This window comes from Haliotis cracherodii, unplaced genomic scaffold (genome assembly GCF_022045235.1).
Source record: "Haliotis cracherodii isolate W230 unplaced genomic scaffold, xgHalCrac1.p SCAF_8, whole genome shotgun sequence".
In the NCBI taxonomy this organism is placed as follows: domain Eukaryota; kingdom Metazoa; phylum Mollusca; class Gastropoda; order Lepetellida; family Haliotidae; genus Haliotis; species Haliotis cracherodii.
In genome coordinates, this window is record NW_027266341.1 from 36462666 (window position 1) to 36489274 (window position 26609).

At 41.7% G+C, this 26609-nt stretch overlaps 1 protein-coding gene across 1 annotated transcript; it reads left to right on the forward strand.

Moving 5' to 3' along the window:
- The first annotated feature begins 720 nt into the window (after window positions 1-720).
- LOC139450453 (scavenger receptor class F member 1-like) lies at window positions 721-26528 on the forward strand. Its single transcript, XM_071232159.1, has 9 exons — window positions 721-787; window positions 6560-6703; window positions 7517-7732; window positions 8009-8206; window positions 12798-12941; window positions 20935-21078; window positions 23622-23777; window positions 25848-25968; window positions 26154-26528. The coding sequence occupies exons 1-9, from the start codon at window positions 721-723 to the stop codon at window positions 26458-26460; spliced, it is 1497 nt and encodes a 498-aa protein (XP_071088260.1). The 3' UTR covers window positions 26461-26528.
- Window positions 26529-26609: the final 81 nt, after the last annotated feature.

Consider the following 26609-nt stretch of genomic DNA (forward strand, 5'->3'; position numbering starts at 1 on the left):
CTATTCGACATTTGTCACGATATTCTCCAATGACTCCATGTAACGACTTTAATACAAAGGTCGTGTGTGCATCTTTCTTTTATCTTATTACAGTTTCTCTGACTCATTAGTACTTTAACACAGCGAGGAAGAGTGTCTGATCCCTATGTCACACAGACACCTCTGGAAGTGTCTGACTTTATGAAAACCGAAATCCCTTGACATATGCGATGATCGTAAAAGGTTCGAATATTGGATTCGAACCCACGATAAGCTCCGACTAGTGACACCTTGGGCCATTGGGCCATTCCTTGCGATATGATACACGACAAAGAAACATGCACATGCGTTCTTTTAAAAGGCCACTTTCTACCTTCAATCCAGGCCTTCAACCATAACATTGCATCAGACAAAATGTTACTTGACAATAAACCTGTATACCATGTCCACGTTATGCATAAAAATACCCTTGCAGTGATGATATGCTTTAAAAGCGGAATTCCATTAGACCACTTCACGGAAACTTGCTTTGAAGTGTTGACCGAATACAGACGACATGTTTGAATGTGAATACAGAGCCTTCGCTGTGTTTACTCGCCTGGTCATACTAAATGCTTATAATATGATTTCATTGTATGTAAGCAGCCTCTCGCTTATAGAATATAATGATATTTGACGGTGAGCAACAACAGGTGTACCCAGCCATACGGTCAAGCGGAAACAACTTCCTGGTTGTCAAACATGGCGGGGGTGTGGATTCTGGTTGTCAGCGTGGTGTTGGCGGCCTGGACGATACAGCGTATAACAGGTAGGTTGTCAGTCATTGTATGTTGTTTTTGTAAGTTGTTCTCTTTATTTCATCTAGGACATCATACTTTCTCACTTACCTTATTGTAACACTGTTACACAGTTTCGGTCAAGATAAATGTCAACTACATTGTTGTCTTGTTCGCCAAGACTGCGTCTACGGTGTAGTGGATAGAGCGTCTGGATGGTGTAGCTGATGTAGCGTCTGGGTAGTGTAGATGGTGGAGCATCTGTTTAGTCCAGTGGATGATTCGTCTGGCTAGTCCAGTGTTAAACTGTGGCATGTTATCTCAGTGGGCTACCACTGGCATTAGTCCGGACTAGCTGTTCAGTGGATGGAGCGTCTGGGTAGTGTAGTGGATAGAGCGTCTGGTTGAACCAGTGGATAGAGCGTCTGGGCAGTGAAGCTGATGGAGCGTTTGGTTAGTCAAATGGATAGATAATCTTTTTAGTCTAGTGGAGAGAGCGTCTTGGTAGCGTAGCTGATGGAGTGTGTGGTTAGTCTTCTGAAAAGAGCGTCTGGTTAGTGAAGCTGATGAAGGGTCTGGTCAGTCTAGTGGATGGAGCGTCTGGGTAGAGTAGCTGATGGAACGTCTTGTTAGTGTAGCTGATGGAGGGGCTGGTAAATCTAGTGGATAGAGCGTCTGGGTAGATTAGCTGATGGAGAGTCCGGTTAGTCTAGTGGATAGAGCGTCTGGGTAGAGTAGCTGATGGAGGGTCTGGTTGGTGTAGCTGATGGAGGGGCTGGTAAATCTAGTGGATAGAGCGTCTGGTTAGAGTAGCTGATGGAGAGTCTGGTTAGTCTAGTGGATGGAGCACCTGGTTAGTGTAGCCGATGGAGCGTCTGGTTAGTATAGCTGATGGAGCGTCTGGGTAGAGGAGCTGATTGAGGGTCTGGTTAGTCTAGTGGATGGAGCACCTGGTTAGTCTAGTGGATGGAGCGCCTGGTTAGTCTAGTGGATGGAGCGCCTGGTTAGTCTAGTGGATGGAGCGCCTGGATAGAGTAGCTGATGGAGCGTCTGGTTAGTCTAGTGGATAGAGCGCCTGGTTAGTCTAGGGGATGGAGCGCCTGGTTAGACTAGTGGATGGAGCGCCTGGTTAGTCTAGTGGATGGAGCTACTGGTTAGTGTAGCTGATGGAGCGTCTTGTTAGTGTAGCTGATGGAGCGTCTTGGTAGAGGAGCTGATTGAGGGTCTGGTTAGTCTAGTGGATGGAGCGCCTGGTAAGTCTAGTGGATGGAGCGACTGGTAAGTCTAGTGGATGGAGCGCCTGGATAGAGTAGCTGATGGAGGGTCTGGTTAGTCTAGTGGATAGAGCGCCTGGTTAGTCTAGTGGATGGAGCGCCTGGTTAGACTAGTGGATGGAGCTACTGGTTAGTGTAGCTGATGGAGCGTCTTGTTAGTGTAGCTGATGGAGCGTCTTGGTAGAGGAGCTGATTGAGGGTCTGGTTAGTCTAGTGGATGGAGCGCCTGGTAAGTCTAGTGGATGGAGCGACTGGTAAGTCTAGTGGATGGAGCGCCTGGTTAGTCTAGTGGATAGAACGTCTGGGTAGAGTAGCTGATGGAGGGTCTGGTAAGTCTAGTGGATGGAGCGCCTGGATAGAGTAGCTGATGGAGGGTCTGGTTAGTCTAGTGGATGGAGCGCCTGGTTAGTCTAGTGGATGGAGCGCCTGGTTAGTCTAGTGGATAGGACGTCTGGGTAGAGTAGCTGATGGAGGGTCTGGTTAGTGTAGCTGATGGGTGGTCTGGTTAGTATAGCTGATGAAGCGTCTGGTTAGTGTAGCTGTTGGGTGGTCTGGTTAGTATAGCTGATGAAGCGTCTGGTTAGTGTAGCTGATGGAGGGTCTGGTTAGTGTAGCTGATGGGTGGTCTGGTTAGTATTGCTGATGAAGCGTCTGGTTAGTCTAGCTGATGGGTGGTCTGGTTAGTATAGCTGATGAAGCGTCTGGTTAGTCTAGTGGGTGGAGCGCCTGGTTAGACTAGTGGATGGAGCGACTAGTTAGTCTAGTGGATGGAGCGCCTGGCTAGACTAGTGGATGGAGCGCCTGGTTAGTCTAGTGGATGGAGCGCCTGGCTAGTCTAGTGGATGGAGCGCCTGGATAGAGTAGCTGATGGAGGGTCTGGTTAGTATTGCTGATGAAGCGTCTGGTTAGTGTAGCTGATGGGTGGTCTGGTTAGTATAGCTGATGAAGCGTCTGGTTAGTGTAGCTGATGGAGCGTCTGGTTAGTGTAGCTGATGGAGCGTCTGGGTAGAGGAGCTGATTGAGGGTCTGGTTAGTCTAGTGGATGGAGCGCCTGGTAAGTCTAGTGGATGGAGCGACTGGTTAGTCTAGTGGATGGAGCGCCTGGATAGAGTAGCTGATGGAGCGTCTGGTTAGTCTAGTGGGTGGAGCGACTGGTTAGTCTAGGGGATGGAGCGACTGGTTAGTCTAGTGGATGGAGCGCCTGGGTAGAGTAGCTGATGGAGCGCCTGGATAGAGAAGCTGATGGAGCGCCTGGGTAGAGTAGCTGATGGAGCGTCTGGTTAGTCTAGTGGATGGAGCGCCTGGTTAGACTAGTGGATGGAGCGACTGGTAAGTCTAGTGGATGGAGCGTCTGGTTAGTATAGCTGATGGAGCGTCTGGGTAGAGGAGCTGATTGAGGGTCTGGGTAGAGGAGCTGATTGAGGGTCTGGTTAGTCTAGTGGATGGAGCGCCTGGTTAGTCTAGTGGATGGAGCGCCTGGCTAGACTAGTGGATGGAGTGCCTGGTTAGTCTAGTGGATGGAGCGCCTGGCTAGTCTAGTGGATGGAGCGCCTGGATAGAGTAGCTGATGGAGGGTCTGGTTAGTCTAGTGGATGGAACGCCTGGTTAGTCTAGTGGATGGAGCGCCTGGGTAGAGTAGCTGATGGAGGGTCTGGTTAGCGTAGCTGATGGAGCGTCATGGTAGTGTAGCTGATGGAGGGTCTGGTTAGTCTAGTGGATAGAGCGTCCTTTTGGTGTAGCTGATGGATCGTCTGGATAGTGTAGCTGATGGAGGGTCGGGTTAGTCTAGTGAATAGAGCGTCTGGGAAGAGTAGCTGATGGAGGGTCTGATTAGTGTAGCTGATGGAGCGTCATGGTAGTGTAGCTGATGGAGGGTCTGGTTAGTCTAGTGGAAAGAGCGTCCTTTTGATGTAGCTGATGGATCGTCTGGATAGTGTAGCTGATGGAAGGTCTGGTTAATCTAGTAGATAGAGCGTATGGGAAGAGTAGCTGATGGAGTATCTGGATAGTATTGTGGATAATGCGTCAGAGTAGAGTAGCTGATGGAGCTTATGGGTACTGTAGCTGATGGAGCGTGTCGTTAGTGTAGGTGATGAAGCATCTGGTTAGTCTAGTTTATAAATCGTCTGGTTAGCATAGATGATGGATCGTCTGGTTAGTCTAATGGACAGAGCGTCAGGGTAGTGTAGCTGATGCATCGTCTGATTATTCCAGTGGATAGAGCGTCTGGTTAGAGTAGCTGATGGAGCGTCGGGTTAGTCTAGTGGATAGAGCGTCCTTTTGGTGTAGCTGATGGAGGGTCTGGATAGTCTAGTGGACAGACCGTCATGGTAGTGTACCTGATGGAGGGTCTGGTTAGTGTAGCTGATGGAGGGTCTGGTTAATCTAGTAGATAGAGCGTATGGGAAGAGTAGCTGATGCAGTATCTGGATAGTCTCGTGGATAATGCGTCAGAGTATAGTAGCTGATGGAGCTTGTGGGTACTGTAGCTGATGGAGCGTGTCGTTAGTGTAGCTAATTGAGTATCTGGATAGTCTCGTGGATAGAGCGTCATGGTAGAGTAGCTGATGGAGTGTGTCCTTAGTGTAGCTGATGGAGCGTCTGGTTAGTCTAGTTTATAAATCGTCTGGTTAGCATAGATGATGGATCGTCTGGTTAGTCTAATGGACAGAGCGTCAGGGTAGTGTAGCTGATGCATCGTCTGATTATTCCAGTGGATAGAGCGTCTTGCTGGTGTTGCTGATGGAGCGTCTTGTTGGTGTAGCTGTAGAGTATCTGGATAGTATAGTGGATAGAGCGTCTGGTTAGAGTAGCTGATGGAGCTTGTGGGTACTGTAGTTGATGGAGCGTCTGGTTAGTGTTGTGGATAAATCGTCTGGTTAGTATAGCTGATTGAGCGTCTGGTTAGTCTGGTGGATAGAGCGCATGGTTAGTGTAGCTGATGGAGCGTCTGGTTAGTTTCGTGGATAGAGCGTCTGGGTAGAGTAGCTGATTGAGTGTCTGGGTAGTCCAATGGAGAGAGCGTCAGGGTAGTGTACGTGATGGACCATCTGGTTAGTTTAGTAGATAGAGCGTCTTGGTAGAGTGGTTGATGGAGCGTCTGGTTAGTGTAGCTGATGGATTTTCTGGTTTGTCTAGTAGATAGAGGGTTTTGGTAGAAAAGCTGATGGAGCGTCTTGGTAATGTAGCTGATGGAGCATCTGGTTAATTTAGTGGATAGAGGGTCAGGGCAGTGTACCTATTGGAGCATCTGGTTAGTCCAATGGATAGAGAGTGTCAGGGTAGTGAAGCTGATGGAGCATCTGGTTAGTTCAGTGGATAGATAGTCTGTTTAGTGTAGCTGATGGGGCGTCTTATTAATCCAGTGGATTACTCGCCCGGTTAGTCCAGAGGTTTACTGTAGCTAGTGGAGTGTCTTGGTAGTGTAGCTGATGGAACGTGTGGTTAGCCGAGCAGACAGAGCGTCTGGTAAGTGTAGCTGATGAATCGTCTGGTTAGTCTAATGGACAGAGCGTCAGGGTAGTGTAGCTGATGGTGCGTCTGGTTAGTCCAGTGATTAGATTCTCTTGTTAGTGTAGTGGATAGATCGTTTGGTTAGTGTTGCTGATGGTGCATCTGTTTAGTTCAGTGGATAGATCGCCTTGTTAGTTCTTCGGGGTACCTATGGTCCCTAGTATGGAGATGTACCTTCAATTGCTGGCGATCTTTTGCCCTTTTTTACAATGTATTGTTCTTTTTTTGGCTTTTTATGGTCACATACTAGTTTTAAAAATTGATATCTGTGATCAGTCTCGTAATTTTACTGTCCTTTGCTGACAGGTTTTTCTATAGTCTAAATTAATGTTCCCTTAATGTATTAATCGTTTTAGTCACGATATGGCTGAAATATTGCCGATGTCACTTTAAATATTAACTCACTCACTCACTCACTCACTCTTCGGGGTACTGTAGCTGATGGGGCGTCTAGTTAGTTCAGTGGATAGATCCTCTGTTTAGTGTAGCTGAAGGAGCGTCTGGTTAATACAGTGGATAGATCCTCTGTTTAGTGTAGCTGAAGGAGCGTCTGGTTAGTACAGTGGATAGATCGCCAGGTTAGTTCTTCGGGGTACTGTAGCTGATGGAGCGTCTGGGAAGTGTAGCTGATGGAGCGTCTGGTTAGTTCAGTGGATAGATCCTCTGTTTAGTGTAGCTGAAGGAGCGTCTGGTTAGTCCCGTTGATGGAGCTTCTGGTTAGTCCAGTGGATAGAGCGTCTCGTGTGTACCGAATAAATATGTCATTCGATCATCCAACAATGTATTCGCCTTATGGCAACCACACATTATCAAAAAATAAAATGTGTTAGGCATCTGTTATATTTCAAGCATACCTTCAAGAACAGAAATGTTCTAAATGAAACGTGAACTGAGAAATTTGTGAACTGATAGTATGCACTTCATTTATGTCGGTCAATGACCTTTCTTACAGCAAATATTTAGTTTGATATTTTATATTAACCTGATCTAAGTTTGTTGTACGTGTACATTATACAGGTACTACCTGCCAAGGAGGAAGGTTTGGAGACATGTGTAGCTACTCCTGTCACTGTTCTCCACACTGTAACCAGACAACTGGAGTCTGCAAAGGTGCATGTGATCCTGGATGGTTTGGTGGGAACGGACAAACCTGTCAGAGAGGTTGGTTTACTTTGCACAAGAATCAGTTTTTATTTGGTCAATGATCAACGTTTCCATTCTTGCACAATTACATGTGGATGCTCAAAGGGTCGATGCTGTAATTAAGGTGCGCGCGTGGTATGTGTATGATCGAGGGAGAGGGACAGAGGAGGTAGGTAACAGTTCTCTAGAAGGCTGTCTGTTTAAGAGCGAGACTCGAGAACTTTTGCGACCTGAGTTCAGTCTTACATATATACTTGTCCAGTGTCGACGGGATACCAGTCTTAAAAAATTGAATACCTGCCACAGTTCTCAACACAATTCTAGGTCCATTTTCACATTCCAGACGTACGACAGTGTATATTCGATAGTGCACTGACATATTTTAAGGCCTGTTTTTTTTATTGCTGTGGCCACTTATTTGACCAATTGTATTATTGCCTCTTGCAAATGTAAACTTTATCGTTTTTCAATATAATTTGTTAATTATTCACTGATCTTGTGTGGTTATTTACTGTTTTTGCGTTTTGCATTATGCATTTTGTAATACCACACTCACCCCTTTCAGTGTTTACCACCGGTTATATCTATTGACATCCACACAGTTGCATGATCATATACATTGTAATTCGTTGTTTTATGTGGTTTGAAATTTGAACTTTGATTCTTTAGCAAGAATGTGAGACTCTATCAGTACTCTAATCCTTTTACTATTTTTTGCAAATATCACTGATCACTTTGATCCAGCAGGATCAAATTCCTAGGAAGTTTAAATAGTTACTTTTCCCTCATATCAAATACAATGTTAAAGTTTATTAAAAGTTTTAATTTAAGGGAACGTTGCCTACAGCAAGACAGCAACTTCGACCGCAACTGACTATGCACGTAACGGCTGGACTGCAGACAAAGTTGTGGATGGGAACCGGGACCAGGATGTGCTCCACAACTCCTGTTTTCACTCTGCGTTTCAAGACTCTAAAGCTGTGTGGACAGTGGACCTTGGCCAGCAGCACAGGATACATGACGTCAGGATATACAACCGCGCAAGATGTATGTATCAGTTCAGGCAGTGTTATTTGATTGATTGGGATATTACGTTGATGCATCACAAAGCATGTTAGTGTATGCCGATCAAAAACAACTTAAAAATGTGTCTAACACATTTAAACTGAATGCGGTAACATGGTCATATTTGACTTTCAAACAAGTTTAAGATGACATTTTGACTGAATCCTACGAAGTGTCATTTGATATGCCATTTGTCAATGTTAAAGAGCACATTGTCTCCCTCCGTCAGTATGTCATTTATTGCATTGCCTGTTTTAGCTATTCATTTGATCAGGACTGCTGTCCTCTCCCTGAGTAACTCCGGCAGCTCCACACCCGGCGTCACCTGCTACACCTTCCCCTCTGACACAGCTGAAACAAACAACAGCGTGTACGACGTGACGTGTGACGGCACAGGGAGATACTTCACCATCACACACAGCATGAAGCTAGTTCTGTGTGAAGTAGAGATTTATGGTATGGATAATTGCTGATAGCAGACAACTGATTTTAAGTTGTACCTTTTATCTGACATCTATATTTATCTAGCAACACATTCAATAACTGTAGCGCATGGTTTGCTAGCAGTTGCAATGTCTACAACTACCACGGACTCCTACATGAGCTTATCAAATATACATGTCAAGGAAGAAGTTGTACCATACCTATATTGGCATCTGGCATCTAATGATGTAAACTTTATTACTAAAGAGGCATTCACATGGTACAACTAGTTGTATACAAAGTGTTGCTGCATGTATTGCATTGTGTGAACAGGCACGTCGGTCCAACCTTTTACGTATGCAACTTGTTGGACGAAATAGAACATGCTCTATTTTCATGCGCACGCAGCCAATATAAACGCGTATCAAAATATCACATTTACACGTCAATGTATTAACAAAAATGGCTACTCCGATTTACGTCTGCAAGTTATGCTTTTCGGTATCCTAAGTGTCACCACTCAACATAGGACCAATGAAAGACAGGTAAGTAAAACAACCCTGTAACAAAGTTTGAATTTCGACATTTAAATCGGTCTAATTCTCCAGGTTATGCTTTTCACAGTTTTATTTGAAACGACAGTCTATGTGAAAAGTCTCCACTAACCCTATATTCGTTTTCGAAACGCCGTAAAAACTCTGAGCCGAACGTCAATGTTGAACAATGTTACAAAATTACATGACTGACACAAAATCACGCACACTGACGGTGGTATTGGTCTGCCTTTCTACGGTGTATCAAGTCTAGAACGGAAACATAAAAACAAACAGAACATGTTGATTTCATATTGATTCTGATTATTTACCTTTCATCGTGTATGTATGTATGCGGTTCCCGGCATCAAGGGAAAACCTACTCTGAACATACGCATACTGCTATCAGTGAACTGGCAGTGTTGTGAAGGGAGGTTACCGGTAGTGATGTCATTTGATGGTGTGCGGGTGAAATAGTAACAGCACATTCATTTCATGAAGTGGTTTACAGTTTCAATCTTGAATTATATACTCCCCAAGAAAGAAACGCAAAGCCCGAATCGGTGACAATATGTAGAGACATCTAATTTGATAAAGAAAAATGCGACAAGGATGAACGTTTACAAGATGGATCATACAGTGGTTAAGGTCAAAACACAAGGATGCGAATGTCACATGTTGAAGGTCAAGGTCATGAAGGTGTCGATATCTTATATGGTCACCATTGGTAACCAGAACAGCTTGGTAACCTATGGAAGCCACAAGGGTCTGAATCACACGTTGGGGAATCGTAGCCCATTCTGCCTGAAGTGCTTGTGCCAACTTTTGCAGAGTCTGTGGCTGTGCCTGATGCTGACGCACACGTCTGTCCAACTCGTCCCACAGGTGTTCTATCGGATTCAGATCCGGCGATCTTGAGGGCCAAGGCAGAAACTGGATGTTCTTAACACACAGGAAAGCTGTGGTGAGACGTGCTGTATGGGACCGGGCGTTGTCATGCTGAAACATGACTTTGGCGGTATGCGTGATGGGCACGACGCGAGGCCTCAGGATCTCGTTGATGTATAGCTGAGCTGTTAAGTTGCCCTGGACATAGACAAGGTCAGTTCTGCCAGTGAGCGAGATGGCTGCCCACATCATTACGCTACCACCACCGAATCTGTCGACCTGTTGAATACAGCATGGTGCAAAATGCTGTCCCTGACGTCGATACACACGTGTTCTTCCATCTCAACGATACAGCCGGAAACGGGACTCGTCGCTGAGCCACACCCTCCTCCAACGAAGTTGCTGCCATACCCTGTGTGCTTGACACCACTGACGTCGATTTTGACGGTGCTGTGCCGTTAAAATGGCCCCACGAAGGGGACGTCTTGCCCTAAGTCTTGCTTCTCGTAATCGGTTCCTGACTGTTTGGGCTGATATCCTGAATGTTGGATGCCGTAGAGGATGCGGTTGTGGCTCTGTCCCGGAGATGACGTAACCGGATGTATCGGTCCTGCCCCCTGGAGGTCACTCGTGGTCTACCTGATCTGGGACGGTCACGTGTTGTTCCTTGATTTTGATTTCGGTCCCACAGTCTTGTTATGGTGCTTGGCGACACGTTAAACACCCTGGCTACTGCAGATCGTGAATTACCAGCTTCCAATCTTGCCTATTGCGTTGTTTCCCTCTGCTTCATTGAGTCTTGGCATTGTTCTGCATTAAAGGGCGCGTCAACAACAATTGCCACTCGAGTGAAAACCCCTGAATATCGTTTCACACAGGAAATGTTTTTCACTGCATCAGTGAGTACATTTTTCCATAACTGTTTCATATTATCAAAACTGACATATCATTTATGAAACTTTGTTAATCTGCTGTTTGTTTGAAAACAAAAATTAACATCGTCATGTAACATACTGCAGCATTTATATATTTCCTATGGAGAATAGTGAAATATTCATTATGTGAAATTAATATAGATAGGTTGAATAAAAATGCCACTTCATTTCGTAACTTAAAAAGTAAGTGTATATCTGAAGAAAATTCGTGACATTATATTTTTATTATGTATACACGAGTGTGGACAAAACTATTGTTTTACATTTGTTTTTTATTGTTTGAATGGCGGAACATTGATAAACATTGAGGTTGCATCAGGTGCATGTATAAATAGGGGCCGACCATTTGCTGTTCTTTGGAGGAGGTGGGTCATGATCTCTGAGGGTTGGGTCTGCATTTGTGGATGAGGTGAGGAGTCGGGAGCTGTTGGTCTGATCAAGCGTAGCATTCTTGGTTTTTTTGTGTTACCGATTTCAACGTTTCTTGTAAATTCTGATAAAACCTAAAAGTATCTTGTTTAAACTGACTACAGAATACTTTCATGATTTTTGCAGGACATTTTTCTATACTATTACGAAATTTGAATTATTTCTTTAGGATTTTTGGGAAGCCAATCTAAATAAATGTCGATAGCTGTGTTGGAACTGTTTGGGTACACATGAACAAAAATGTACTAGAATGTATTGTCGTGGAGCCATATCAAATGTTCACCACGGACATGGCGGATACTAGGGCTGGCACGAGTCCAAATTACGCTATTACCCGAGTCCACCACGCTATTACCCGACCCTACCCGGATACCCGCTATATGTCTCAAGGCTTTGGTGTAAAAAGTCCGATTGGGAATAGTTTGACCGTAGCCCTGGTAAAATGTATTTAGATACACGTATAAAACGATCTGGTCATGCATACACTGAATTTTCAAACCTATAAAGGTCAGAAGGAATGGGTGCATAGTCAGAAAGAAATGCGAACAAGAGTGACTTGTAGTGTAACCATAGAGTTTTAGATATTTTTTGTCAATAAACAATATATCCCGTGACTAACCACGGGTGCGGGTGGTTCTGTGGGTACCCGGGTCCTACTCAGTACCCACCCGACCCGGGTACCCGAGTTACCCGTCCCAGCCCTAGCGGATACAGTGGCTCACAGTTAAACATAGCAGAGTTATGCCGATTTGTCTTTGTTCGTGTAGATCTCTCGTGTTTTGACGTCATGGCGGAAAATATATTTTAGCCACATAAAACAAGAACCTTTCGCATTGAATGTGTCACGTTATACATAACCGTACAATGCTAATATATGTGTGTCATTATGTTGTGACATAAGGCTGTATTTTGTTTTCTCACAGTTTACATAAAGCTGTCAAAATAAAACATGTAGTCCCACTGTATTTTATCTATGTACGATAAATAGTGACCACAGTTTAGAGTTGCTGTCGTAAGCAAAGCTGACTTTTGAACAACATTTAACATTTATTGCTTTTCAAACCAGTCTTTATTTTTTTCACCATGGGTTTGTACATTCAATGATAAACAACTGTGGTCCGTCCAGAACTGCGCGACCACAATTCTCGCACAGACTTTACTTTTCCAAACTGTGTACTGAAAACTACCTCAGTAACCAGGATACCGGCGGTAATGCAGTGAATCACAAGCGAGATCCGTGTTGTATACAACTTGAATTCAGTTCCCACAACTAATTGCATTCAAGAAATCGTATACAGCTAGTTGTAGCATTTCCTCCAGAAGTTACATCCAAAGTTTTATTATGCTGCTTTAAAACACTCTACTCAGTGAACATGGGCAGATTGCCAGGTACATGTACATAGAAATTTAATGTAAAATGTACAGTAACACCCTCCAACATATCCAGTTACATTTAAACGTAGCAAGTTGTTAAATAAAATCGTGAAGACCCCACAATAATCGATTATTTTCTTATTGATTTGTTTCTTATTTAAGGTAATAATACATATTAGTTACTGTTAAACTAATCGATAAATTGTAAATACCGATAAGGTAAAGGTGCAGTGTGTTCTTATATTCAAACACCAGAGTATCTCACATTTTTTTCCAACTGATAAAAGATGGCACCTGTTAGATGTAAGTGTGAAACAGTTTAGGAGATTCAGTGAGTGATGTCTGTTCTGTGGACTGTAGACAAGGGAAGGAAGATCGACATCCCTTTACGACTGCCATCTGTTTACTACTGAAGCACTGCACTATGCCTGGATCATATTCGTGACATTGTATTATTTTTTTCAGTGTGTTCAAATGGCAACTACGGACGGCAATGCAGCAACTCCTGCATTGAAAGAAGATGTACCGGAGACTCGCCATGTGATCACGTAAGAGGGGCCTGTATTTCCGGATGTGAGGCAGGATGGATGGGTGAAGATTGTAGACAAGGTGAGCATCTGAATAAACATTTTCACTTTTAACAGGCAAACATCTAACACGTCAATATATTCATCTTTAAAGTATGTGATCATACAAGTGTAACTTATACATATATACACTTATACAATTAGTGCGACGTTTCTGTGTAGATCCTAACACCTTTATCAAGCAAGTTATCATCACTTGCTTGATAAAGGTGTTAGGATCTACACAGAAACGTCGCACTAATTGTAATAAAGAAGTTGTTCATCCATAGGACTCGTCTTACTTGATTGTCCACAGCTTTGGCTGACCAGGTTGCAACGTTGAGGGTAGTATCTGACATGGCCTTGTCACAAAGCAATAAAAAACATAGATGTTTTCATTAACAGACGTTCAAACTAACTAAACTGCAATAACTTTGCTTGACTATGTTTCAGGTGCTCTATCGATGTAAAGACCGATAGAGGGATGTTTTAATATATTTAACAGACATTTCGTTTTGGTATCCCAGTCCCTTCATCGACTGCAAAGGCAGTAAAGCGGCCTCCAGTTAGAAATGAATGGAATTTATAAGATCTGCCAAAACATGTGACGTATGGCTAAACTAAAAGAATAAAATAGTAACATTTGCACTGTTACAGTTATTGACTGTTGAGGCGCTATGTGGTGTTATGTCATATTATCTCCTGAGACCTTTGAATATGTAGTTCAAAGTCTACATACACGACAAACATTTGGAAAAATCTGAGTACTGTCTCTTGAGTTACGTTTGGTCAATAAGAGACAAATTTTAGCTCGGCATGTTTTTTAACATAAAACGGGTAGCAAATACAGAGCAACGAGGTTAAGGGGTAAAGGTTTTTAAAAGTTTTCAGAAGAAAGGGTTGGCAGTAGTTGCTCTGCCCTTGACTCTACAGTATAAATAGGCACTCGTGAAGAGCAACCTCCTCGTGGTGAGTGCTGGGTAGCGCTAATAGCTCTTCCCCCGTGTGGACTCGGGGCAGAATTTGTCCACAGCTCCCCATTGCTGGTCGTATGAGGCGACCGAATTGGGCAACCTGTTTGCCGTGGGTTGCGCCCCTGTGTCGGTGGAGGATGGGATTCTGGTGGTTGAGGGCAGTGGAGCCAGGAACCGGTGTTCCTTTTGCCCAACACACCACTTCGACCCTTACTTCACCTAGACGGGTGGTAGAATTGGCCCGATTCTATCAATCGGCTGGTCACGCCATGCCCTGTGCATGGAAAAGTGCCACTTTAGATCTATATCATCTTTAACAATTTTTATGATGTAATATGATATTCCAACTTATGCCAATATAATTATTGCCTAGAGTCCTATGCCAGAAGGCGGTGGCTCATGGGCCAATCTGGTGATGTCAACCTCCGAATTCTATATGTCTCCAATGTTCTGTTACGGGCCGAACCAGCTGGACATTTCTTTTTGGTAGACAAATGTAGCTATTCGTGTTGTATTTGCTGGAGTATACCACCCCTGTAGCCCTGGTGTTGTAGTCTGGCTTCCACTGCAGCGTCGTCCTTTTTGACACTCGATGGCGGGTGGGGATCAGGGGTGCCGAATACTATTACCACACCATGTCTCACAACCCAACTCCTGGTTCTTTGAAAACGAATAAACGTCGCCATGTGGACTCTTTGTCGTCTGATGAAGATGTCTCTCCAGATGTTGCTAATTCTTGGCCTAGGTTCATAGTTATCTCGTCTTCTGATGGAAACCCTCTTAAACTAAATCCTTTTGCTGTCTCCAAGGGCATTCAGAGTGCCTGTGGAGAAGTAAAAAACGTAACTCGTCTCCGAAATGGTTCGCTTCTTGTGGAATGTGCACGGAGACAGCAATCTGTCAATCTGCTGGGTCTCCAGCAGTTTGTTAACACCCAGGTTGTTGTTTCAGTGCACAAGTCTCTGAACTCCTGTCGAGGAATTGTTAGAGATCGTGCAAAGTGTCTGTCTGACATGACGGAAGAAGAAATTACAGCAGCATTGACAAATCAAGGCGTTACCTCTGTGAAACGTTTCACTAGAAAACAAGACAATAATATTATCAAAACAAACACTTACCTGTTTACTTTCAGACTCTCTAATCTCCCCAAATCAATTAAAGCAGGCTATTGTAACATCGGTGTGGAGGTATATATACCCAACCCACTCCGATGTTTTAAATGTCAACTATTTGGCCATGGTGCCAAGACCTGCACTCACAAAACTGTCTGCATTCGTTGCAGTGGTGCTCATGAGAGCCCTGAGTGCTCAAATGAAATCAAGTGTGCCAATTGTGATGGTCCACATTTAGCATCATCAAAATCCTGCCCAAAATTTGAACATCAGTCGCAAATCCTCAAAATTAAGTACACCAACAATATCTCTTTTTTTGAAGCGAAGAAATTAGTCCCTCTTCCATCTTCACCTCATTCTTATTCATATTCTGCTGCAGTTTCTTCTTCTCATGCTCCTGTTCCAAATGCTCCCAAGGTTACAACATCTTCTATTTCATGTCAAACTGACATATCTTGGGTGACAGATCCACAGGTCACACTTGATGAGACGCAAAATAGACAGACGAGTACATCAGCCTCTCAGACAGAGAATGCAACACCAGATCCATCTGAACCACCATCTGACCCAACATCTGAACATGAAATTGAGACAATCCCCATGACAAATAAGAAAAAGAAACAGTTGAGGAAAAAAATCAGGGCACTCCAGCATGTGGAGGTGCCTCCTTTATTAGAAACCCCTGTAACGGTTCACAATTCGTTTGAACCGCTTGATATGGACGTCACTCCATCACACCCAGTAAGTGGTAGTGGCCATTCCTTACGTTCTAGATCCCCAGTTGAGCCTCCATGAGTGGCTCCCTAAATTTGATTCAGTGGAATTGCAGAGGACTCAGGAAGAATTTTAATGAGGTACAATTGTTGGTACAAGATTTTAGACCATCTGCACTATGTCTCCAAGAGACATATCTTAAGCAGACCGACAACTTTGATTTGCGTCAGTACACGTCATATCATTCATTTTCTCCACCGGGAAATAAAGCTACGGGAGGATCTACGATTTTGGTGAGGCAGGGAGTGATCCACAGCCCTGTTTCACTTCATACTAATCTTCAAGCCTGTGCAGTCCGACTAACTTTGCACCTAACACTTACTTTGTGCTCTTTGTACATTTCACCTTCGTCTGCTCTTCAACAGTCTGATATTCAGAAGCTATATGATCAGCTCCCGAAGCCCTGCATCATCATGGGCGATTTAAACGGGCATAACCCTCTATGGGGAAGTCCAAATACCAACAATAAGGGGAAAATCATTGAAGATTTTGCATCAGATAATAATTTATGTATATTTAATGACGATTCAAGCACTTATTTACATCCTGCCACGGGAAGTTATTCTGCACTTGATCTATCCCTTACAGATTCAGATATTTACAATGAATTTGAATGGTCCGTACATGACGACCTTTGTGGAAGTGATCATTTCCCTACTGTTCTAAAAGCTGTGAAACCGAATGATGACCCCCCTTCATCGCGGTGGAATTTTACAAAGGCAAATTGGTCTTTGTATGAATTATTATGTACTGAACAATTAAAGCCTGAAAATTTCAGAAATGTACACGATCCCATTCAATTGTTTTCGGCTCAACTTAATGATATTGCTGACCAAACAATTCCTAAGTCCTCTGCAAATCCTCATATTCGTAAACCATGGTTTACTAACGACTGCAAACAAGCAAGAAAATGTAGGAAGAAAGCGGAAAGGTTTTTCCGCAAACACCCTACTGTTCATAATTTGAATAATGTCAAAATTACTAGTGCCAAAGCACGACGTGCTTATAAGCAAAATAAGCGTCAATCTTGGAGGAACTATGTCTCTAAAATCAATTCACGGACACCCATGTCCAAGGTATGGAACATGGTTACAAGAATAAAAGGCAAAGGTTACAAATCGTCTGTACACCATCTTAAAGACGGTGATTGCTGTATAACTGATCAAATTGATATTGCAAATAAACTTGGCGAAACTCTTGCCAAAAATTCTTCATCTTCAAATTATGTTCCTGAATTTCAGAGATATCAGAAACATCAGGAAAAGAAAAATGTTAATTTTGACTCAAACAATGGTGAAGATTACAATGAAGTGTTTTCATTGCATGAGCTACATACCGCTCTTGAGCAAGCTCATGATACTGCAGCAGGTGATGATAATATCCACTATCAGTTATTAAAGCATTTGCCTAAATCATGTCTTGAGACACTTTTAGACATTTTTGACCAAATATGGACTTCAGGGAATTTTCCTCCTTCGTGGCATAATGCCATTGTAGTCCCCATACCAAAACCTGGCCGGGATCATACAGATCCATCAAATTATCGCCCTATATCGTTAACCAGTTGTGTTTGCAAAACCATGGAACGAATCGTGAATAATAGATTAGTTTGGTATCTGGAATCCAATAACCTTCTCACAAATATTCAGTGTGGTTTCCGGAAAAATAGAAGTACTATTGATCATTTAGTACGGTTAGAATCCTATGTTAAAAATGCTATTGTTAATAAACAACATGTAGTATCAATTTTCTTTGATCTTGAGAAAGCATACGATACTACCTGGAAGCATGGCATTTTGAAGGATTTACATGATTTTGGCTTGAGAGGTCGTTTACCTCATTTTATATCTCAGTTTTTAACAGACAGACAATTTCAAGTCCGAGTGGGTACAACCCTGTCTGACCATTATAATCAGGATCAGGGTGTCCCACAAGGCAGTATCTTGTCTGTCACCTTGTTTAGTATTAAAATTAATAGTCTGTCCAAGGTTTTAAGTAATTCAGTGGATGGATCACTGTTCGTGGATGATTTTAATGCATCTTGTTGTGGTAAAAATATGCATACCATAGAGAGGCAGTTACAAATCTGTCTCAATAAAATTCATAAATGGTCTCTCGAAAACGGGTTCAAATTTTCTATGTCTAAAACTAAATGTATACACTTCTGCAGAAAATATAAGCCGCATAAAGACCCTGAATTATTTTTGAATGGCACCCCTATCAAAGTTGTAAAGGAGGCCAAATTCTTGGGACTCATCTTTGATAGCCATTTAACTTTCTTACCACACATTCAATCACTTAAAGCTAAATGCCTGAAGGCGCTTGATTTATTAAAAGTTGTATCTAATTCCAAGTGGGGAGGGGATCAGACAACCCTCCTACACTTATACAGGTCACTGATCCGTTCCAAACTTGATTATGGCTCCATCGTCTATGGTGGAGCCTGTAAAAGTAATTTAAAAAAACTTGATACTATCCATCACCAAGGCCTGAGGCTTTGCCTTGGAGCCTTTCGCACTTCTCCTATTCCAAGTCTGTCTGTTGAGGCGGATGAGCCTTCTCTTAAACAACGCCGTCTGAAACTATCTTTACAGTACATCACTAAATTATATTCCAATCAGTCAAATCCAGCCTTTAATTGCGTATTTAATCCTCTGTACGAAGATATTTACAATAAGAAAACATCTCTTGTTCCACCCCTAGGAATAAGAATTAAATCAGTCATTTCTGCTGCGAACATTAACTTTCAGGATATAGCTCCCACAAAACTATTTTCATCGCCTCCTTGGCAGATGGTAAGACCAACTGTAGACCTCACATTAACTAAACTTAAGAAATCTGATACAAATCCACTTATTTACAAACAAGAATACAATCAATTAAGAAACACTTATGACACATATAAATCTATATTTACAGATGGATCCAAGGATGGTGGCGCAGTTGCTAGTGCCACCATCATTGGATCCAGAACAGTATCTTCACGTTTACCCGATAATAGTTCAATATTCACAGCAGAAGCGCACGCAATTTTAACAGCACTACACTATATCAAGAAGAAATCAAAATCTAAAGACTTCATTATTTTTTCAGATTCACTTTCATGCCTTCAGGCTATTAAAAATATGTCATGTAAACATCCATTTTTAATTGAAATTCTTGAGTTATTTAATGATCTTGCGACTGGCCAATATGACATCGTTTTTTGTTGGTTACCAAGCCATGTTGGGATTGTTGGTAACACACTGGCTGATGCTGCCGCAAAAGCAGCACTCAACAAATCTGTGACACCACTTCTTTTACCATACAGTGATTCTAAACCTGTCATTAGATCTTACATCAGAGATCTAATGCAGAAGAAGTGGGACACCCAAGTGGGTATAAATAAATTACATGCAATAAAAGCGAATATCGGTTATACCTACTTGGGCTGTCAGTCCAGATTTGAAGAGGTCATTTTAAGACGATGTCGTATTGGCCATTCACGTTATACTCATGAATATATTTTAAAAGGTGAGGATCCTCCATTCTGTGTCCCTTGTGATGAAAGAATCACGGTCAAGCATGTCCTGCTTGACTGTATTGATTTTTCCATCACAAGGGATAAATATTTCAAGGTATCATGTATCAAGGATCTTTTTTATCAGGTAAGTAGTCATTTAATTATTGGTTTTTTAAAGGAAATCGAATTACTGCATAAATTTTGATTGTAATAGTTTGTAATTAAATAAATAACTTTTATAATTGGTAGAATTATTCAGTAACTGAGATTGTTAGTGGCTATATCCTCGAAGGGGGTTAAAGTAGTGTAAAATTATTGTCCCCCTGAGAGGGTATGTAAGACCACGTCTTTCAAAGTATGTTTATTTCTGCTCGTTTTTAGACGTAGTATATATGTTCATTTATTCTGGCTAAATTTGTCATTAATCGCCAACAGCGGAAGGGATGATGTAAATCCGGCTGGGGTCCATGCAGGTAGCAAAAGTACTGTAAGTCCCCATGGACCCTAGCATGGTGATCTACCTTCAGCTGCTGGCGATCTATAGCCCTTTTTTATATTGTACCGTTATATATATCTTTTATAGTTGTATGCTAGTTTTAAATATTAATCTGTGATATTCTAGTAATTTTACTGTCCATCGTTGACAGCTTTTTATATTGTATACATTTATGTATTATTAATGTACTTCTCGTCACGATATGGCTGAAATACTGCCGATGTGACGTTAAATGTTAACTCACTCACTCACTCACTACAGTATAAATCATTGCTGTGTTGAAATAACCCATTCCTCTGGGGGTGGGGGGTGGGGGTGGGGGGGGGGGTGGGGCACGTGTGACCTAGTCGTCAAAGGCGCCGCGATTCGCTGTTCAGCGTTGCGTCCCTTGGGCACGCCAGAAAACTATGATTGTGGGTTCGAATACCGGTTCGCCCTGATTATGTTTCTAGGTTTATCAGCACCATACCCGTGCTCGTGGGTTTCACCGAAATTGTAAACGTCTGAGACCTGCATCACTTCGGGCTTTCCTCACACATGAAGCTGACACGCCGCGATATAACTGGAATACTGTTAAAAGCGGCGTTAAACCCAACTCACTCACTCCCTCCCTCATTCCTCTGGAATCAAACGCATATGTCAAGGAATGCAATATTTGATTGCCAAACATGTGTTAAAAAAAAAATGTAGAAAATCTGAAATTCATTATGAATGATACATTCTGGCTCGGAGACGGACTTATGATCAGAACACGTACAATAGGAATCGTTGCTTTTTTCTTGAAACAATAAACATATCCATATGCCTTTTGTAAGTTTTAATGTGTTCATGGCAACTACATTATTTAACCATTGCATGATATTCTTTTATCTGGTTATGGTTTTCGTTTGAGAGCAACTACATTATTTAACCATTGCATGATATTCTTTTGTCTGGTTATGGTTTTCGTTTGAGAGAAATGGGAGACGGCTTGTTCATACATTTAAGCAATAATAATGTAGAAAACATGACCGCTGATGCTATCCTGTTTTTTCTCATCCTTGGCGATGGCACAAACTACATTTATGTTTCTACCAGAGTTAAATAACATTTAAGATATAATAATTAAGACAAGTAATAAACATAACACTTCTTAGCAATAGACGTTTTGTAATAAACTCATTGTTATTTCTCCACAGCATGCTCAAGTGGAAGTTTTGGACAGAACTGCAGCAACTCTTGTACTGACAGGAAGTGTGGAGGAGACTCGTCATGTGATCACATAAGAGGGACATGTGTTTCCGGGTGTGAGCCAGGATGGATGGGTGAAGACTGCAGAGAGGGTGAAAACCGTAGTTTACATTATACATTGAACGTATCAAAGCATTGAAATAGGTATCGAAATTGTCCTCAATTGCTGAACGTAGTGACTCTCCTTTATGACAGGGTTACTATTTAATGATGATATTCCAGACATAAAAGAACAATTTGGGGAGAGTAGTAAAGAAATAACATTTGCACTGTTACAGTTATTGACTGTTGAGGCGCAATATGGTGCTATGTCATATTAAAATACACTCTCTCAAAAAAGAAACGCAACCCCTATATTTCCAAGATGTTTATCTCAATATTCAAGTTATTATAACACATTTATTATTGAAGACAACAACATGAAATTTGGCATGGTGGCAGTACAGTTATGCAAGTTTAAGTCCAGGCTTCGACAGTTCTCTCACTAAGATTGACTTGACGCAAGGGGGCGTCTTTCTCAGTACCTCGTATGAGCGCCACGAGCTGCGATCACAGCATTGCACCTCCTTGGAACAGAACGGATTAGACGCCGGATTCTTTCCTGAGGGATTGCTCTCCACTCCTCCTGCAGTGCAACGGCTAGTGCATCCAACGTCTCGGGCGGCGGTGTACGTGCACGTACTCGTCGATCCAGATAATCCCAAAGATGTTCGATTGGGTTGATGTCTGGTGATCGGGAGGGCCATGGTAACACGTTGACGTTAGAATTCTGGAGAAAATTCACTGTTGTATGAACAGTGTGCGGCTGGGCGTTGTCGTGTTGATAGAGCTCCCTCTGTTGGTCGATAATCGGCAGAAGATGAGGCTGTAAAACGTCATTGATATAGCGCCGGGCTGTCAAATTGCCACAAATGATCACCAAGTCTGATCTTTGGTTGTAAGACATGGCTCCCCACACCATGACGCTCCCTCCACCATATCTGTCGACCTGCCGAACACATTTCGGGGCAAAACGTTAGTTTCCTCTTCTATAGACACGCTGTCTTCCGTCACGGCGTTGTAAGCGAAAACGTGATTCGTCACTAAACCAGACGCGCCACCAGTTTCTGAGGGTCCATATCCGAACGTTGGTGCACCACCTGAGTCGTTGGCGTCGATGTTCGTGGCGTAAAACAGGTCCAATAAGTGGTCTTCTTGCACGTAGACCGGCCTCTCGTAGACGGTTCCTAATTGTTTGTGCGGACACTCTTCTCAAACCTGGCACCTATGTTGCAGTGACGGTAGGTGTGGCTAGCCGATTACGTAGGTGGGTGACCCGGATGAATCGATCCTGAGGTGGTGTGGTAACACTTGGCCTACCACTTCTGGGGCGATCTTCAGTTGCATGACACTGGGTGTATTGGCTCCAAAGAAGGGAATCGTTGTTTTATGAATATTGAGGTGCCAGGCAACGTTTCCAAAGCTTTGTCCGGCATCAATGCGACAAATTGCGATATTTCGATCTGCAGCACTCAACCGTGGCATATTCGACCTTGTCTTTCGGTGAAAATGATAGAGTGAATTGCTAATCAACACGTGCTTTTATCAACCCATACTTCTACTGCTCTTTCCATGAATTGCACGTGCATGAGGCTTTTGGCATGGGCCACGTGAAAATTTTGCTCACTATGATAAAAGTAACAATAAAATGCCCTTGTGCACGAAAATTAATGTGTTTGGGCGCTTACGTTAATAAACAGTGTACATGGTATCCGTGCATATCAGAAAAACTGTATTTACAATCAACATTTTTCTTTTTGGGGCTTTCTAACATTTTCAGACTGGGGTTGCGTTTCTTTTTTGAGAGAGTGTATATATTTCCTGAGACGTTTGAATATGTAGTACAAAGTCTACATACACGAGAATCATTTGGACAAATAGGAGTACTGTCTTTTGAGCTACGTTTGGTCGGTAAGAGACCAATTTGAGCTGGCGATCCTATTTTTGAACTTAATACGGATCGCAAATACAGAGCTACGAGGTCAAGGAGTAAAGGTTTTTAATAGTTTTCAGAAGAAAGGGTTGGCAGTAGTTGCTCTGTCCTTGACTCTTCAGTATAAATCATTGCTGTGTTGAAATTACTCATTCCCCTTGAATCAAACGCATATGTCAAGGTATGCAATATTTGATTGCTAAACATGTGTTTAAAGAACAAAACAGTGTAGAAAATCTGAGATTCATTATGAGACCGACTTATGATCAGAACACGTACAATAGGAATCGGTCCTTTTTTCTTGAAACAAAAAAACAACATATTTATATACCTATTGTAATGTTTTAATGTGTTCATGGCAACTATGATCAAACACAGTGTTAACTATTATTTAACCATTGTTTGATATTCTTTTGTCTGGTTATGGTTTTCGTTTGAGAGCAATGGGAGACGGCTTGTTCATACATTTAAGCAATAATAATGTAGAAAATATTACCGCTTATCCTATCCTGTTTTACCTGATACTTGGCGATGGCACAAACTACATTTGTGTTTCTACCAGAGTGAAATAACATTTAAGATATGATAACAAGCAAAAAACATAACACTTCGTTGGAATAGACGCTTTGTTTTATACTCATGAACATTGTGATTTCTCCACAGCATGCTCAAGTGGAAGTTATGGACAGAACTGCAGCAAATATTGTTATGATAGACAATGTGCTGGAGACTCGCCATGTGATCACGTACAAGGGACATGTGTTTCCGGATGTGAGCCAGGGTGGATGAGGGATGACTGCAGAGAAGGTGATAACCGTAGTTTACATAATAAATTGAAATATGCATCAAAACTGTACCTAATTGCTGAACTTAGTGATTCTCCTTTATGAGAGGGCTACTATCTAATAATAGTATTCCAGACATAAAAGAACAAATTGGTGAAAGTAGTTTCTGTACATGTTAAAAACAGGCTAAGATCAGAGTTTACATATGAAGATAAACATTGACATTTTCATGTATCGAAATTGCACCCAATTGTGAACGTGGTGGGTCTCCTGTATGGGAGAGTTACTATTTAATGATGGTATTCAAAACGTAAAAAGACCAAAGTTAGGAGAGTACTTTTTGTACATGTTTAAAACAGGCTAAGATCAGAGTTAACATGAGAAGAAAAAACACTGGCATGAATTCAATTATCAGTTATTCAGTTTCCTACGTCAGGTTACAAAATATATATTGAATATATGTAAAACAAAGAAATGCAACGTTAAGCGTTGGAATCAAAGTGTGAAGAGCAGTGGAGATTTATAGCTAATGTAATCGATGAGCTACCCGTTTTTAATTAATGGAAATAAAGTGACAAAACCCTTTCCATATCCAATAGAAATATCTGTGTAAAGCAGAGTCGATTGTATGATTCCGACTATTGTGTCGTTCCATTTAATGGAAATACGCCAGTGAAAAAGTGTGTATCTATTTGCTTTAAAGTGGTTAAATTGACATATCAAGAATATATTGTTTCCTTAAAACACTAACTTAAATCATTCTGAAAAACTAAATCACTATCAATGATGTTGCCAAGGTAAGGAGTGAATTAGTGACACAGTAAAAGGCACATCGATCAACATCGTTTTCATTCGGAAAGATGGAAAATTATTTCTTTACAAATTGTCCTCAATACTTTATAATGAATCAGGTGTGATGAACATCATGTGCTATGACTGCCGTACGTGTTTGAAACAGTAACATTCTTGTGTTGTACACTGTCGAATTCATTTGGCATTTTGAGAACTCTGATCGTTGAGTTATTAGCCTTAGTAGGCCTTGGGAATAATTTATACACTCTGTGCTGTTTCATTAGAATATATCGGAGTGGTCATTATCTTAAAGGGGTAATCATCTTTTTTCAAAATCTATTTAGCGATATTGTTCAGGTTTCTATATACCGTTATCTCAATACAAAGTTGGCAATACATTTGGACAAAGAACATAAAATCTTTCTGAAACTGCAACAAGTGTTTATCAAATCGCGTTACATCCATTCATTTAAGGAATGAAGTTGTATTTGTTGACGTTCATCAGCTGATGTGCCTCGCGTGAGCAAATTCCATGATGCGCAAAGTTTTCCATAATTATTTTTAGTGTTATTTTTAGACATTGAAGAATTCCACTAAAGTAGTTCTGTACGTAACAGCGTAATCACGTGACATACTGACGTTCATCGGGAAATGAATGACAGTCAGCTGGGTAGTGTTCACCTAGGCGAAGTCACCCGCTACTGTCAATATATCAGAAACAATTCTAGGCGCGTGTTAATTATAAACACTTAAGTTAGTGTTCCCGTTTTTGATCGATCTCCATGGCCACGCCAAACCAAAAGACTTGGTATCTCATTGGGCTTAGCACTTTAAAACCAGCTAATGTCCCGACTGGCTTTATTTAATGATTCAAAGCAAATGATAGGAAATTTAACATCTCAGCTATTTGCTGACATAAGTTTGCACATGTCCAAAGACGATAATAATAGGAAAAAGAACAAAGTTACATATGGTAGTACTGATCAACACAATGGCTGTATCTTAAACAAATACGAACAGTCAGTCATGTCTATTGAATTGTAGCGATTGGTACATATTCATTATTTACACATGAATCTATGTTTTAAATCGATGCAAGCGAGCAGTTCATAAAAACAAACAAAACTCAAATGCCACAAATCACATACAGGTTTGTGAAATGTCACGAACTATTTCAGACACAGGATCAAGTTGTACTTAATGACAATGCTTATACTCTAAGTTTTGCTAAAGATTCATTTTAAATTAAAAAAAAACATACTTGACTTTAATCATTGAGTGACCTTTCCTTTATTTATTCAGAAGAAGCAAGGTCTGTACAAGCCGCCGAAATGTAACGCTAGCCAGTTGGCTGTTGCCGTGACAGTAACATTCGTGGCTGGTGTTGCATTAGGTGTCATCGTCGGTGTTGACGTCTGGAGGAGAAGGAACAGGTAAATGAGTCGATCTGATCAAAATATATATTTCAAAGATAAATACTTTCAAAAATAAAAATGTAATATGTTCTTCAGTCCAAAGATAGGATCATACCTGACATGAACATGTCGTCATATTGGATAATGTGTAGGTGTCTTTCATGTACTTCATTACATCAAGCTTTGAATTTCCTTCGGTCCAGACGCCTACATAAGACATCTGAACTGCTTCCAACCAATGTATCAAACGCTCAAACTGGAGGATCGCAGGCCAGTGATGACGTTGGCTCAGAAACGAGGACATACGACAGCCTCAATGCCGTCTCATATGACGCCAAGATTAAAGGAGAGACATACTGCACCATTAAATCTGGCAAAACAGATTTAGGAACTGATGCCACTGTTCTGACATGTGACGTGTCCGACTCTATTGGAGCACGGACGTACGAGCCTCTTGACAACACGTCACGTGGAACGGATGGGGAATACAGTGAGATCGGGAAACTTTAGTGACTTTCTAGTGACAAACTTACGGATTATGTATACTTATATATTGGTATTTGTACGTGTACTCCCAAACGGTGCCTATTAAACCTAAGATTTATTTTCTATGTTTTTGGGTTTAAAATTGTAATCAATAAATTCTTTATTTACGTATT